General features: G+C 39.9%; 1 protein-coding gene across 12 annotated transcripts in view; it reads left to right on the top strand.

The window, feature by feature from the left end:
- The window catches only part of ZWILCH (zwilch kinetochore protein), a 526,447-nt gene that overhangs the window by 8,774 nt on the left and 500,491 nt on the right, over window positions 1-17,182 (top strand). For 5 of the 12 annotated variants that reach the window (XM_054451860.2, XM_054451859.2, XM_063652307.1 and 2 more), the window contains 10 exons: window positions 49-144; window positions 1,600-1,718; window positions 4,900-5,099; window positions 6,577-6,647; window positions 7,057-7,212; window positions 9,683-9,754; window positions 13,172-13,265; window positions 13,740-13,795; window positions 14,750-14,855; window positions 15,380-15,459. In XM_054451860.2, the coding sequence (XP_054307835.1) occupies window positions 49-144; window positions 1,600-1,718; window positions 4,900-5,099; window positions 6,577-6,647; window positions 7,057-7,212; window positions 9,683-9,754; window positions 13,172-13,265; window positions 13,740-13,795; window positions 14,750-14,855; window positions 15,380-15,459 (1,050 nt within the window). Of the gene's footprint in view, window positions 1-48; window positions 145-580; window positions 677-1,394; window positions 1,493-1,599; window positions 1,719-4,899; window positions 5,100-6,576; window positions 6,648-7,056; window positions 7,213-9,682; window positions 9,755-13,171; window positions 13,266-13,739; window positions 13,796-14,749; window positions 14,856-15,379; window positions 15,460-17,182 lie in introns of those variants that run through there. The other 7 variants (XM_054451862.2, XM_063652311.1, XM_063652310.1 and 4 more) reach the window with 4 other exon arrangements.

Consider the following 17,182-nt stretch of genomic DNA (forward strand, 5'->3'; position numbering starts at 1 on the left):
GAAATATATAAGTGTATATATAATGTTGCTTGATACCTGTTTTAACAGGCTGGTGTCCAAGTGCAGTTGATTAGCAAAGGCCAACCAAACCCTTTGAAAAATATTCTAAATGAAAATGACATAGTATTCATAGTGGAAAAAGTGGTAAGTACTGGTTTGACTTTGTGGTTGTTTAATTCTCCATAACCAAATTTGGTTTCTTGGGAATAATCTAACATGTACACGTTTTAAAATCCGCATCAGTGAAAATGAGTTCTCATTCTTTTAGGAGTAAGTGTAGTGCTGTCCAGTACAAATAAATATGAACCACGTATGCAATTTAACATTTTCTAGTAGCCTCATTAAGAAATAAACAAGTAAAATTATCAATAAATCGATAAAATTGACTTATTTCTTTTTTTTTTTTTGAGATGGAGTCTCAGGCTGAGATGCACTCAGGCTGGAGTGCAGTGGTGTGATCTCAGCTCACTGCAACCTTCACCTCCCGAGTTCAAGCAAGTCCCCTGCCTTAGCCTCCCGAGCAGCGGGGATTTCAGGCGCCTGCCACCACGCCCAGCTGATTTTTTTTGTGTATTTTTAGTAGAGAAAGGGTTTCACCATATTAGCCAGGATGGTCTCAATCTTCTGACATCGTGATCCACCCACGTTGGCCTCCTAAAGTGCTGGGATTACAGGGGTGAGCCACCGCGCCCTGCTGACTTACTTCTTTTGTTGTTCAGTTCCATGAATTTTAACACGTGGATTCTTGCAGTCACCACCACAATCAGGATATATAACAGTTTCATCTCACTGAAAAACTCCTTTGTTGTTATTGGCAAGGCTGAGCTATTTAACTATTTTGTAAACACATGGATAACAGTACCCACTAACACCAATCAGAGGTTATTGCCCTAGTGAAAAAGACTGTGGGCCTAAGGTTATAGCCCAGAAAGAAGGTCTTCCTGTTTTGAGAGTGAAAAATCCAAGAACGTCTGGGTTTCCTTGGTATTTTACCTTTACCTAATCATTCTGTGCAAGTTGGAGCACTTCCTTTTCTGCTTTTAAGGTAGTCTTGCACTTTCGCCCAGGCTGGACTGTGGTGGTACTGTCATGGCTCACTGCAGCCTCCACCTTCCAAGCTCAAGCAATCCTTCCACCTCAGCCTCCTGATTAACTGGGACCACAGGTGCATGCCACCACCCTGGCTGATTTTTTTTTTTTTTTTGGTAGACACAGATCTCCCTGTGTTTCCTTGGTTTGTCTCAACCTCTTGGGCTTGAGTGATTCACCTCCTCAGTCTCCCAGAATGCTAGGATTACAGGCATGTGACACCATGTCCTGCCGAGCACTTTCTTTTCTAAAAGCATCAGTTGCTTCCTTTGCCATTAGCAACTAAGGTCAATATCTTTTTATAGGACAGTGGAAATGCTCCTGATGGCAAGATTTTTTGGTACCAAGCTAGTTTGTGGCTATTCTTGCCAAAACCCAATCATTTGTGCTTAAGGGTATAAAAGTAAGTACATTATGTTCTGCTTGTCATTATTCTGTAGCATAGTAAAGAGTCAGCTGCTATCCTAAGTGCTTTTTTGTCTGGTTAAATAATTAAGAACATTTTTAAAGCCTTTAGAAAAGGAAGAAACAAGTCATATTGAAGAACTTCAATCTGAAGAAACTGCCATATCTGATTTCTCTACTGGCGAAAATGTTGGACCACTTGCTTTACCAGTTGGGAAGGCAAGGTAGGTTTTCTCTTATGCTGAGTAGGGGTGGCGACTAGGATTTAAATTGAAACATTCTTATAAACATTGGGAAAAATAGGCCTCCAGCCCTTATATCTTCCTTCATCTCCCCCACCCCCTGATAAGTATACCCAACTAAGGATAGTTCTACTTGAATATCTGATAGGTATCCCAAATGTGACCAAGAATACTGCAGTTGTCTTCCCTTTCTCTACACCTCTATACCAATTTATTGTTGTTGTTTCTCAATTGTTTTCCTTATGTGTAATCTGGTTCCCCTCCAGTCTTTCTTCCTCAAATGAAAGCCTGACCAAGCTTCTTTCCTGCTTAAAATCCTTCAGAGGTTCTTCATTGGCTTCATGATAAAACCCAAATTCCTTAAGAATGACACACAGGAACTTTCATTGTCTAGCCACACTGGTCCTCCACCATGGGTGGTACCATACCCAGAGGGAATTGGAAATATAGGGGAGTATTTTGGTTTGTCACAGTGACTGAGAGGAGCTACTGGCATTTAATGCACCTGGGCCGTGGATGGTAAACATCCCTCAATGCGTGGGACTCTCCCGCACAATGAGCAGTTATCTCGCCCAAGGTGCCAGTAGTGCCCCTGTTAGAAACTTGAGAGCCTCTGGCTACCTCTCCAGCTTCACTTCCTGCCTCCCCACTGTGTAGCTATGTACAGTTCCCTCTGTCCAGCCTCCTCCTGCCTCCAAAACCAAAAAGTCCTTGTCTTCAAGGTGTTCTGGCGAATATAGTCATGCAAATACTAACAGAATGGTATGAGAATGATAACTACTGTAATAACAGTCACAAAATTATATCTTCATGCTGGTTTTTATCTTCCTGTATACAAGTTTTTTTTTTCTTTTTTTTTTTTCTTTGATACGGAGTTTTGCTCTTGTTGCCCAAGCTGGGGTACAATGGTGTGATCTCAGTTCACTGCATCCTCCGCCTCCTGGGTTCAAGTGATTCTCCTGCCTCAGCCTCCCGAGTAGCTGGGATTACAGGCACACACCACCACGTCCGGCTAACTTTTTGTATTTTTAGTAGAAATGGGGTTTCACCATGTTAGCCAGGATGGTCTTGAACTCTCACCTCAGGTGATCCACCTGCCTTGGCCTCCCAACATGCTGGGATTACAGGCATGAGCCACTGCGCCCAGCCTAGAAGTTTTAAAAGTTTAATCAGCCTTTTCCTTCATAGGTACTTGATTTTAGTCATATTTGGCCTGTTTTCTCCCTACGACTTAAATGTTATTTATTTGTATTATTTTCTCCAGCCAGTGTTTGTGTGGGTTGATTCATGTGCTTATTTCTTTGCTCTCCATTTCTTCTTGCGTTTTCCTTCTGGGGTTATTTTACCTCTTTTTGGAAGTAAAATCCCCTAGAAATTTTTTTCCTGGACATCTGTTGGTAATCAATTTAGTTTTCATGTCTTTGAAAAATCAAAATGTAAGCCACATTTTTTGGTGACTTTCAATTTTGATACAATTTCAAATTTACGGGAAAGTTACAAGAATAGTGCATTAACTTCTGTATATCCTTACTCCAGATTCACCAATTGCTTAGATTTTACAGCATTTGCTTCTTTTTTTTCTCCTTCTTCCCCTTTTCCTTTTTCTCTCTCTTGTGTCTCTTTCTAGATAGATATATGCAAAGCAGTATATTGCTATGTATGTATTCATATATAGTTATATATGTATATTGTTACAACTATATATCATTATAACAATATGTTTATAACTATTGTTATAATTATAGATTGTGTGTGTATATATATATGGTAATGTACACACATACACCATTTTAAAAATGAAGTATTGACAATGTAGTGAAGATATGGTACTCTTTTACCCCTAAATAGTCCACTTTGTATTTTCTTTGAACAAATACATTCTCTTACATAACCGTGGAACAATGATCAGAATCTGGAAATCTAACCTTATTACAATACCGTTATCTAATCAGAGCCCATATTCAAATTTTGTTAACTGTCTCACTAATGACAGCATCATTTTGTGTTTATTGGGTCCTACTTCTTTCTTTTCTTTTTTTTTTTTTTGAGGCAGAGTCTTACTCTGTCACCCATGCTGGAGTGCAATGGCATGATCTCGGCTCACGGCAACCTTTGCCTCCTGGGTTCAAGCGATTCTCCTGCCTCAGCCTCCTGAGTAGCTGGGATTACAAGCATAAGCCACCACACCCGGCTAATTTTTGTATTTTTAGTAGAGACGGTGTTTCACCATGTTGGTCAGGCTGGTCTTGAACTCCTGACCTCGTGATCTGCCCACCTCGGCCTCCCAAAGTGCTGGGATTACAAGCATGAGCCACCGCGCACGGCCTGGCTCCTACTTATTTCTTTAGATTAATCTCACATCCTACCTCTTCAACTTCTACTGAACTTCTACTCCTGCTGAACCCCCAATCCTTGCCATATTGAAGCTCCCTGCTCATAGTAGCTCCAATCCTGTCATACTCTGTCACTTTCTGGTGCGTGCATTTTGATCTGCCTGGTGAATCTATTAATGGATAAAGTATACATATATATACACCTTGGCTATTTAAGTTTTAGGTCATTGTTTCTGTGAGACCTCTCGTATCTTTTTTTTGAGACGGAGTCTCACCCTGTCACCCAAGCTAGAGTGCAGTGGTACAATCTGGGCTCACTGCAAGCTCTACCTCCCGGGTTCACACCGTTCTCATCCTCCCAAGTAACTGGGACTACAGGAGCCCGCCATTACACCAGGCTAATTTTTTGTATTTTTAGTAGAGATGGGGTTTCACCGTGTTAGCCAGGATGGAAGACCCCTCACATCTTTTTAAAAGAAAATTCTGACTGGGCGTGGTGGCTCATGCCTATAATCCCAACACTTTGGAAGGCTAAGGCGGAAAAATTGTTTGAGGCAAGTAGTATGAGACCAGCCTGAGCAACATTGCAAGACTCTCTCTACAAAAAATAAAAATAAGCCTGATGCAGTGGCTTGTATCTGTAGTCCCTGTTACTTGGGAGGCTGAGACAGGAGGATCACTTGAGCCAAGGAGGCCAAGGCTGTAGTGAGCTATGATTGCACACTGCATTCCAGCCTGGGCAACAGAGTGAGACCCTGTCTCTCAGAAATTAAAGAAATTCTTGAATTGGAAATCTCTATCTATAATTTGTCCTTACTCTTGTTTTAAAGGCAGTTAATTGGACTTTACACCATGGCTCACAATCCTAATATGACCCATTTGAAGATTAATCTGCCAGTTACTGCCCTTCCTCCCCTTTGGGTAAGATGTGACAGTTCAGATCCTGAAGGTACTTGTTGGCTAGGAGCTGAGCTTATCACAACAAACAACAGCATTACAGGAATTGTCTTATATGTGGTCAGTTGTAAAGGTGAGTGCTCTCTCTCTAGAGTGTGTGTGTGTGTATTTATTCATTTGTATAGTTACTGTTTCATGTTTTTTTACGAAAATTGATATTGTTATGATGAAAGTGCACAAGGTAGAACTTGCATTAATCACCGTAAATCTACTCCAGTGTGTAACTTGCAGCATGTGGGAGGTATTCCAGAAACACCAGAAACAGATCTCCAAAAGTCTGGACAGGAGGTTTACACTTGTTTGATTTGGGTTTCATTTTATTTCTATTTGTATATTATTGAAAAATTTCATTGGAAGATACAAACTGACAATATGTTTCCAATCTTAGACATTTAATTGTATTTTTGGTAGTAGTATTGACCCTCATTCCACTTTATTTTTTATTTATGTTTATTTATTCTGTCGCCCAGGCGGGAGTGCAGTGGCGCGATCTCGGCTCACTTGCAACCTCTGCCTCCTGGGTTCAAGCAATTCTCTGCCTCAGCTTCCCGAGTAGCTGGGATTACAGGCACCCGCCACCACGCCCGGCTAATTTTTTTGTATTTTTAGTAGAGACGGGGTTTCACCATATTTGTCAGGCTGGTCTTTAGTAGAGACAGGGGTTCACCATATTGGTGAGGCTCCTGACCTCATGATCCACCCGCCTCGGCCTCCCGAAGTGCTGGGATTACAGGCATGAGCCACCGTGCCCAACTTCCACTTTATTCTTTATTTACTTCTTTTTTTAGAGACAGAGCCTCACTCTGTAGCCCAGGTTGGGGTACCGTAGTGCATTCATAGGTCACTGCAGCCTCAAACTCCTGGGCTCAAGTGATCCTGCCACCATGACCTCCTGAGTAGCTGGGACTACAGGAGAGCACAACCATGGCCAGCTAATTTTATTTTTATTTTTAATTTGTTTTTAAGAGACAGGGTCCCACTGTATTGCCCAGGCTGGTCTCACACTCAGCCTGAAGCAATCCCCCCACCTCAGGATGGCATTACGGGCAAGTGCTGCTGTGCCTGGCTGTTCCACTTAAATTCTTTTTTTTAGTTTTTTGAGGTAGGATCTTACTCTGTCACCCAGGCTGGGGTGCAGTGGCGCAATCATGGCTCACTGCAGCCTCAACCTCCTGGGCTCAGGCAATCCTCTCACTGCAGCCTCCCGAATAGCTGGGACTACAGGCACATGCCACCACACCTGGCTGTTTTTTTAATTTTCTGTAGAGACAGGGTCTTGCTATGTTTCCCAGGCTGGTCTCGAACTCCTGGGTTCAAACAATCCTCCCTCCTTGGCCTCCTAAAGTGCTGGGATTATATGTGTGAGCCACCATACCCAGCCCACTTTCCGTCTCTTATTAACATTTCACTTATCTGTGATTTAAAATTTAATTTTTACAGTTATTTTGTTGAGTTGCAGTACACTGAGAATGTGAGGGATTACAGTTTTGTAGCTCTAACAATGTAATTTTGAGTTGTGCCTTTACATTTCTTTCTTTCATTTCCTATAGCTGATAAAAATTATTCTGTAAATCTTGAAAACCTAAAAAATTTACACAAGGAAAGACATCACTTGTCTACTGTAAGTGTTTTGCTTCTACTCATATTATTTTCTTCAAATTGTTATCAACCTGCCTTCCTAGTTTACAAGTTTTTTTTCACTCCTAAGATGACTAGATATTTTTCTGTAGCATGAAAATGTTTATGTTTTCATATCAGCTAATGACCAAAATTAAAATGCCTTCATGCCTTTTGGCTAATCTTTGTGGTTTCAAAGAATTGTCTTACTTTTCCATTTGGGATATATGGCAAGTATATATCCCAAAAATATGGAAAGTAGATATCCCAAAAATATATGGAAAGTATATATCCCAAAAGTATGGCGTGTGTGCTCTTTCTTCTTTTGGGACAAGGATCAAAATAGTTTGGGTAATGGACTCTTGGCCATGTGGAAGCACAGCTAAATGATCTGCTGGGTGCACTCTTTTCAGGTAACATCCAAAGGCTTTGCCCAGTATGAGCTCTTTAAGTCCTCTGCCTTGGATGATACAATCACAGCATCACAAACTGCGATCACTTTGGATATTTCCTGGAGTCCTGTGGATGAGATTCTTCAAATCCCTCCACTCTCTTCAACTGCAACTCTGGTAAGAGTGGGCCCTATTTCCTTTTCGGGTTCATGAGACTCCTAAATGTTGGCTTACTTGCTTGTTGCTGGTGCTTCATGCTTCTAGCCTTGGCACTTGCTGAGTGTGAGCTTGGACAACTCTGAAAGGCCCACCTTGCCACTAACGTCTCACCAGGGCAACCAGTGAAGGTTTTGTCAGGTGATCTGATCTATCATTGCCCTCAGCCTTATAGTAATATAACTTAAGAATTTTCTAGTGATGAATAAAGTCTCTTGAGTGGTGGCTCAAGTGAATCCGTGTTTTTGTTTGTTTGTTTGTTTTGTTTCGAGATAGAGTCTTACTCTGTCACCCAGGCTGGAGTAAAGTGGCACGATCATTGCTCACTGCAGCCTCGAACTCCTGTGCTCAAGCAGTCCTCCTGCCTCAGCCTCCTGAGTAGCTAGGACTACAGGCAAACGCCACCACACCTAATTTTTTAACTTTTTTTGTAGGGACAGAGTCTCCCTATGTCTCCCAAGCTGGTCTCAAACCCTTGGGCTCAAGTGATCCTCCCACCTCCACCTCCCAAAGTGGCTCATGCTGGGATTATAGGCGTGAGCCACTGTGCCTGGCCCTCTTATTCTTAAAAGGGTGGAGATATTGGTAACACATCAAGAATCATTATAATATTAAGCCCTTTCACTCTATATTTACATTTCTAGGAATCTGTCTTAAGAAATCGGTCAAAGTTGGCTGGGCGCAGTGGCTCATGCCTATAATCCCAGCACTTTGGGAGGCCAAGGAGGACGGATCATGGAGTCAGGAGTTCAAGACCAGCCTGATGAATATGGTGAAACCCTGTCTCTACTAGAAATACAAAAATTGGCTGGGTGTGGTGTTGTGTGCCTGTAGTCCCAACTACTCGGGAGGTTGAGGCAGAAGAATCGCTTGAACCTGGGAGGCGGAGGTTGCAGTGAGCCAAGATCGTGCCACTGTGCTCCAGCCTGGGTGACAGAGTGAGACTCCGTCTCAAAAAAAAAGAAATTAGTCAAAATTGCTAACAAAAATTCATGTGTAAGATATTCAGTGCAGTGATGTAACTGTGTTTCCAAAATACTATAAACAAAACTGGAATGTTCAGTAGGGAATAGTTAAAATAGATTTCTTGTTTTTTTTTTTTTCTGGGACGGAGCCTCGCTCTGTCTGCCAGGCTGGAGTGCAGTGGCGTCATCTCAGCTTACTGCAGTCTCTGCCTCCCTCCTGGGTTCAAGCAGTTCTCCTGCCTCAGCCTCCCAAGTAGCTGGGACTACAGGTGCATGCCACCATGTCCAGCTAATTTTTTTGTATTTTTAGTGGAGACGGGGTTTCACCATGTTGGCCAGGCTGGTCTCGAAATCCCAAAGTGCTGGGATTACAGGCGTGAGCCACCACACTTGGCCTAAAATAGATTTCATGACGAAATATTATATACAGTCTCTAAAAGCATGTTTTAAAATCTTGAATATTAATAATAGGATGTGCTTATTATCAAGAAAAAAGAAAAAAGAAAAAGTATAAAATTATTTATGTAATGCAATCTCAACTATATTTTTTAAAAAATGTATATACAGAAGCCTGGATAGTGTTAATAGTAGTTCCTTCAGAGTGGCAAGATTATGGATAATTATATTCTTTTTTTGAGACATCTTACTGTCACCCAGGCTGGAGTGCAGTGACATAATCTCAGCTGACGGCAACCTCTGCCTCCCAGGTTCAAGCTGTTCTCTTGCCTCAGCCTCCTGAGTAGCTGGGATTACAGGGGGGTGCCACTAAACCCGGCTAATTTTTGTAAGTTTAGTAGAGACGGGGTTTCGCCAAGTTGGCCAGGCTGGTCTTGAACTTCTGACCTCAACTGATCCACTCACCTCGGCCTCCCAGAGTGCTGGGATTACAGGTGTGAGCTACTGCGCCCAGCCATGGATAATTATATTCTTTATACTTTTCCTGTAATGGGAATTTACATACATTGGCATTTACGTTTTTCTTTTTTTATGTTTGCAATCTAAGGTTTGTAAGACATTGACCTCTGACTAGGACAGCACACTGTTGGTTTAGTTAGAAGGAGTCTAATAAACAGATTTATTGGGAGACTTCATTTTGGTTTGTGATAATGCTAAGTTATCACCAAATCTTGAGATATATTTATTTAAATTTCTCCTACCTTGTCCTCCTGGAAATTCCTTGGGAAAAGGCAGGAGAGTGTGTGAGGAGGGCAGTTGTTCCACATAGGTACAATTGTTTGTGTCATAGAAAGAGGATAAGTGGTTTTAATTTAGATTATTGGGTCAAGATGGCAAAATCTCTGAGTAAGATGTTCTAAATGATGTGTTGACCTCATTTTTCAATTCATTGGTCCTTTATGAAATATATTCTTTAATGTGTGAAAGATAGTTTGAAATGCAAGTATAACACTTATGTAGAAAAGATGGGATTAGCAGTAGAAAACTGACAGACTTTGGAAACTTTTTAGAATATTAAAGTGGAATCGGGAGAGCCCAGAGGTCCTTTGAATCATCTCTATAGAGAACTGAAATTTCTTCTTGTGAGTATCCTTCTAGAATTCCTTTCCTTAAATCTCATGTTTTTATAAAAATGTGTGCTATTGTTGTTTTTACTTAGGTTTGTGTTACTCAAAACTTGTTCAGATGTTATGTATCCATTAGAAGCTCTGACAGTTTGGGCAGTTAAATTTTACTTATGTGGTAGTTGTCCTTACAATTAACGGGAGCATTAGGTTGTTAATAGCTACATTTCTCTCACCCTTTGTGTTGTTTTATTTTTTTTAATTAATTTATTTATTTTTCCATTGTGTGTGGATATACCACATTGTGTTCATTCATCAGTCGATCGACATCTTAGTTGTTTCTACTTTGTGGCTATTATGAATAATGCCTCCATGAACATTTACATACAAGTTTTGTGTAGACATGTTTTCACATGTCTTGGGTGGAGTTACTAGGTCATATGATAACTGTATATTTACCTTTTGAGGAACTGTCAAAGTATAACTGTTGTCCAAAGTAGTTATTTTATATTTCTTTCAGTAGTATATGAGGGTTCTGATTTCTTTACATCTTTGTGAACACTTGATATTGTCTGTTTTTTAATTATAGCCATCCTAGTGGTAGTAAGGTGGTATCTCTTTGTAGTTTTGATTTCATGTGCTTATTGGTTCCTGCTTATTTCTTTAGCTGAATCTCACACTTCACTTCCATTCCCACTGAACCCCCAACCCTCATCATATCAAGCTCCTTGCTTGTAGCTCGGATCCTGTCATACTCTATCACCTTCTGGTGTGTGCATCTTGATCTACCTGGTATGCACTTCTCCCACCTCCTTGCTAGGTGAGCTCTCTATGATGGTTGCATTGATCTCACAGAATGGCTTGTGTTGCTGTAGAACTCCACACATACCTCTTGTCAGTGTGTTTATAAAACACGGTAATTTGTTTACTTATCTGTCTCCTCTACTAGATTTGAGTGCCTGGTTCCCTATTGTGCCCTTACCATCTAGCATAGTACCAACTATTTTTGATACTTTTACTTCCTATGAGTAAGTATTATTTTCCTGTTTGTACAAAACTGATAGTTTTCCTACCTTTCTCACCTTTCTTCTTTCTTGAAAGCCCCTCTTTTAGGACCCTTACTGTGGGCCTCCATCATACTTTTGCCCTCACATCTCTGCCCTTCTCTCTCCAATTGTATAATTGCTTCAACAGTCAGTATGTTGAAAATGAAACTATCTTCTCCAGACTACATCCTCTTTGAAAACCCCCCATTTCTGTCTGTGGTCCCATCGTTCCTTCAATTTCCTACACTAGAAATCTCATATTTCACTTTAGTAAGAACTGTTATTTCTATCACCACTACTTACTACTATAGCTAGAAGCTGCCACTCTGCTGTGTGCCACACATGGTGCTAGCTGGTTCAGTTATTTTGCCTGAAGGTGACAACAAACTGGTAAATGGAAGAGCTGGCACAAGTTCATTTAAATGTGTGTTTGTCTAATTCAAGTCTCCCTTAAAAAGTCACAGAATCTTAGATATACATGTGACCATAGTCTGTCTGTGTTCAACCCCTTATATTTTATAAATGGATAGGATTTTTTCTTTTATTCCACATATACCTTGCTACCCTCCTCCTCCCCATATACAATTCTTTTCCTCCTTTGAAGTCTCTTTCACTGTGCTCATCTTAGTTAAAATCTTTACCATCTTCTTCTGGGACCACGCTAATGATGATTCATTGTTTCTCAACAGGGGCACTGTTGGCATTTGGGCAGGAACATTCTTTGTGATTTGGGACCATGGTACACACACCAAGATGTTTAACATCCCTGGCCCTCACCAAACTCCATGCTCCAAGTTCTCCTGTACTCCTAATCATTTATGACAACAAAAATTATATTCATATTTTTCTTTTTTTTTTTGAGACGGAGTCTCACTCTGTCACCCAGCCTGGAGTGCAGTGGTGTAGTCTCGGCTCACTACAGCCTCCGCCTCCCAGATTCAAGTGATTTTCCTGCCTCAGCCTCCCCAGTAGCTGGGATTACAGGTGCCCACCACCACGCCCTGCTAATTTTTTTGTATTTTTAGTACAAGAGGGGTTTCGCCACATTGGCCAGGCTGGTCTTGAACTCCTGACCTCAAGTGATCCACCTGCCTCGGCCACCCGAAGTGCTGAGATTACAGGCATGAGCCACCATGCCCAACCATCTTCACATATTTCTAAAGACGTCCCCCCAGGACTGGGGGATGATAGCATTTCAACTGGGAAATGTTGTATTTTCTCTTTCCTAGGAATCCATCATTGGTACTTCTGATAGAGAAATTCTTAACTAGATCATGTCATTTTCCTGCCAAAAAAATCAACATTGGCTGTTTTCTGCCATATGAAGTTGAAAAACTTTTGAAGATTCCTTGATGGTTTAGCTGCTATTTCTTCTAATCCTATTTCCCACTGCTTCTTAGTTGCTTTTTCTACCCTGGTTGGGATCACACCACCCTCTTCATCTTATTTCATGCCGTTTTCCTGCCAGCCTATTGTTCCCACATTTGAGTTGCAACTGAAGTTACACGTTGTTTCACTGGCTTTTGCGGCCTAACTTGACTGCTTTTTCTTTTTCTTTTGTGTGTGTGTGTTTTTTTTTTTTTTGAGTCTTACTCTGTCGCCCAGGCTGGAATGCAGTGGCACGATCTCGGCTCACTGCAAGCTCCACCTCCTGGGTTCACGCCATTCTCCTGCCTCAGCCTCCTGAGTGGCTGGGACTAAAGGCACCCGCTACCATGCCCGGCTGATTTTTTTGTATTTCTTTAATAGAGACGGGGTTTCACCTTGTTAGCCAGGGTGGTCTCGATCTCCTGACCTCATGATCCACCCATCTTGACCTCCCAAAGTGCTGGGATTACAGGCATGAGCCACGGCGCCCGGCACTTGACTGCTTTTTCTTAAGTCCATTGAGATATTGTATGTATGTGCATACATATTTATATTATTTTAATATAAACTTCCACTTTTTACATTTATTCATCCCCAGACTACTTCATTTGTCTTATCTGTCTATCTTTGCCAAAGTTGCAAGCATCTCCAGGACAAACCCAGTATCCTCAGTCTTAAGTCCTCTGTAGCACCTATGCACGTGGCATCATTGTTCAGAGTACCATCTTTGGGATCAGACCACTGGGTATATATCCTGGCACTATCAGTTACTAATTGTGTGACCATGAGCAAGTTACTGAACCTCTCTTAGCCTCAATAAGATGAGAATAATAGTAATATCTACCATAGAGTTTTGTTAGGATTAAATAACATGTACTATATATAAAGCACCACAGCAGTACTGGGATGTGATAAACACTCAAGAAATGTTACTGCAATTAATATTATTATTACATACATCCTTATTGATTAAACAGTGTTTTCTGCTAACAAGTTTTTGGGGTTTTTAAATCTCCTGTAGGTTTTGGCTGATGGTTTGAGGACTGGTGTCACTGAATGGCTCGAGCCCCTGGAAGCAAAATCTGCTGTTGAACTTGTGCAGGAATTTCTGAATGGTGTATTACTTGTTTTATTAATTGAGAATTTATACTTGCTATGTTTAAATATAAGTTTCTTTTTAAGCTTGATACTCTTTTTTTGATTGGAATATATACAAAGCTATGAGATCTGTTATGGTCAGAGGGACAGCTTTTGTTCTGAATTGCTAATGGTAGAGATCTAAGTAATCCTAAGAATTAATAAGATTTAATTTACATTTGAGATTGAAGGAAAAAAGAGATGAAGCAGTAGCCTTTGAATACCTACCATGTGCCTGATGCCATGTGTCAGGGGCTTTTCTGTTACCTCCGTTCATCCTCACACCCCTACCTGATGGGTATCTATTATAATCTCCACCAGAGTTCAGTGATTTGCTAAAATCCTTAGTTATACTTCTACTGTCCCCATTTACCATTTGAAAATAGGATTAGGATGGAAATAATTTGGAAAGCAGAAAAATCAAGAGCTAATAAACTTTTGCCACTTTCTAGACTTAAATAAGCTGGATGGATTTGGTGATTCTACAAAAAAAGACACTGAAGTTGAGGTAAGTGATTATTATCAGTTAGAAATATACACAGAAATAGCTTTTAAAATTCGGTCATGCTGACATCGTTCATGTTGTACCATCGCAAATGGATTTGGTATATCAAGGCAGCATTTAAGGGGAATTTTTTTTGATCTTTGTTGTCAGCACTGGTTATTGTTTTCCCTAAGAACTGAAGAATATTTTAATTTAATTTAATTATTATTATTTTTTTGAGACAAGGTCTTGCTCTGTCACCCAGGCTGGAATGCAGTGGGTCTGCCATGGCTCGCTGCAGCTTTGACCTCCAGGGCTCAAGCGTTCCTCCCACCTCAGGTCCCCGAGTAGCTGGGACTACTGGTGTGCACCACCATGTCTGGCTAATTTTTAAATATTTTGTAGAGATGGGGTCTCACTATATTGCCTAGGCTGGTCTTGAACTCGTGGGCTCAAGCAATCCACCTGCATTGGCCTCCGAAAGTGCTGGGATTACAGGCATAGCCACTGTGCCTGGTCAGAACTGATAAATATTTTTGAAGAGAACTGGTATATATGTATTATTAGTTGCTCAATTGCAGAGAAGTAGAAATGAATATGTTAATATTACTATAAAATGGCTCTACTATCATATATTAATATACTCTAAGATGGTACTGTTTAATTAAACTAGATATATTCTCATTCTCTTCTGACAAATAGGAAAATGGAGACCAAGGTAATTAAATTTTTTTTTTTACACGGAGGGAAAGCTGAATGCTCACTTTTAGGCACTATAATTTTAAAACAATATTAAGGGTCTTGTTTTTCACTGTTGATTTGTATCTCCTCATTAGTGAATGAAGTTGTAGAAAATGCATTCATATCTTTGTGTGTGTTCATGAATCCATAATTTCTCAGAGCAGCATTGAAGGCTTAAATTATTTCACTTAAAAAAAAAAACAACTGAGTATTTTCTGAAGCTTGCTTCTTTTTCAGACAGTGAAGCATGACACTGCTGCAGTCGATCGTTCCGTCAAGCGTCTTTTCAAAGTTCGGAGTGATCTTGATTTTGCTGAGCAACTGTGGTGCAAAATGAGCAGTAGTAGGTGTCCATCATGATTTAAATTTTTCCTCTTATTTTATTTTTAAGTCTTTTGGAAATAATACAGTGTGTACCACTAGTCTTGTGGGGAAGTCTGTTTCTTAACTTTATCTAATTCATTTCTAATGACACATTGGTGCATTCTGCTTAAGAATTGTACGAAGACAAGGTAATTTGTAGAATTATCCTTTTCTCCTGCCTTTTTAAGTATAAGACTTAGGTAATTTTCATGCTCTATTTATATGAACCAAAACATATACCTTACTGGAATTATAATTATTAGAAAAAGGAAAAGATATTCTTTAGTATTTTACTAAGCGTGTATTTTTTGGCAATCTGAATTTGGTTTCTTTCTTTAGAAATTCATTAAATCTTTTTTTTGCCACTTTAATTTCTTTCCCTTTCCCCTACTCATAAAGTACAGATTCTTGCTTTCTACTTCATTTGTGTATCCTTAAGATTAATAATATATTTGATCTGTGGAAATACCCTGAAAATAATGTTACACTGACTTGTTTTCCAAGGTGTGATTTCATACCAAGACTTGGTGAAGTGTTTCACATTGATCATCCAGAGTCTACAACGTGGTGATATACAGCCATGGGTAGGTTTAGTAGCGTGTGTCAGATCATTTTCTCAGCAGCATAGCATGATGGTTAAAGACACAGGCTCTGAAGCCAACTGCCTGAGTCTGAATTTCAGCTCTGCTACTTTCTAGCTGTATAAAGTTTGGCAGGTTCCTTTACTTTTCTTGTGCCCCAACATCCTCATCTGTCAAGTAAAGGTAAGAATAGTATCTACCTCGTAGTGTTCCAGGATTGACTAATGTTATCCATGTAGTGCACCTAGTGCCTAGCTCATAGTTAAGTGCCCAATGTGTGTAAACTACTAATACTGTCATTGTTGAGTGTTGCTGTGAATGAGTATTCTCATATACTACTGATGAGAATGCAAATTGAGATATTCTCTAAAAAGCAATTTTGGTAACGTATTGAGATCCTCACGATGTATCATGGCCTTTGAACCAATAATTCTTTTGTTAGGATGTACCCTAAGCTCATACACATAAATATGTATCAAGACTTTATGTATCAGAATAGTCATCGCAGCCTCATTTATATTGGCATAAAAATTTAAAGGACCTAAATTTCCCTTGCTAATGGAATGGCTAAGTAAATAATGATATAGCTACGTATGGCACATGTAATAGTTGCTGAAAAAATGATGCTGATAAATGATATGGAGAAATGCTTACAATATTTGATAAAAAGGAATATGCACAATTGTATATGAAGTAAACTTTTGGAGAGAAAAATCTGGAAACAAATATGCTAAAAATCTTAATAGCAGTCACCTCTGGTAGAAGGGTTACAAATGACTTTTTCCGGTCAGGCGCGGCGACTCACTCCTATAATTCCAACTCTTTGGGAGGCTGAGGCTGGCAGATCACTTGAGGTCAGGAGCTCGAGACCAGCCTGGCCAATATGGTAAAACCCTGCCTCTACTGAAAATCAAAAAAAATTAGCCGGGCATGGTGGCAGGCACCTGTAATCTGAGATACTCAGGAGGCTGAGGCAGGAGAATTGCTTGAACCCAGGAGGCGGAGGTGGCAGTGAGCCGAGATTGCACCACTCCACTCCAGCCTGGGCAACAGAGTAAGACTCCGTCTCATAATAAACAAGACTTTTTCCAACTGTGTTATATCTCTACTTTATGAATTTTCCACAATGAACTTGTGCTACTTTTATAGTCAAGAAAAAGCTAAGTAAAAAGTTAAAAAGATTTTTAATAGGAATTATTTTAGGTAATATGACTACCAATTCATCATTATAAAAGTTATAAACTTTTATGGGTGTAAACAAGGTACATTCCAGAGTAAAGGCGTGCAAGCTCTGCTTAATTGGGCATTAGTGATTCTAGGCATTTTAGTTTTAGCCGTTGAATTTTTCTCATGAGAGTTTCTGTGTTCATGAGATGTTTACAAGTATAACCTTACTAACCTTACCATGCACTATGAGTGCAAACAAAGTGAAACTATTTATGTATATATTGTAAAAAGACCTTGCAAAGATTATGATGAAAGTTAAAGTAGAGAAATAGAAAGTAGTGGGAAAATGACAGATATTTTATGAGTACCTAAAATGAATTGTTTAACATTTGGAACACATATTAAGTTGTAAATTCACAGCTCTTTTTAATTTACAAATTATCAAGTTCGTATGTTGGATATTGTAACCAATGAGGAGTTCTTATGAACATGCATGGACCATTGAGGCAGCTTGTTTAACTGCAGCAACAGATTTTTGGTGTAGAAGAAGATGTTCAGT

The sequence above is a fragment of the Pongo pygmaeus genome, chromosome 16, assembly GCF_028885625.2.
Source record: "Pongo pygmaeus isolate AG05252 chromosome 16, NHGRI_mPonPyg2-v2.0_pri, whole genome shotgun sequence".
Lineage (NCBI taxonomy): Eukaryota > Metazoa > Chordata > Mammalia > Primates > Hominidae > Pongo > Pongo pygmaeus.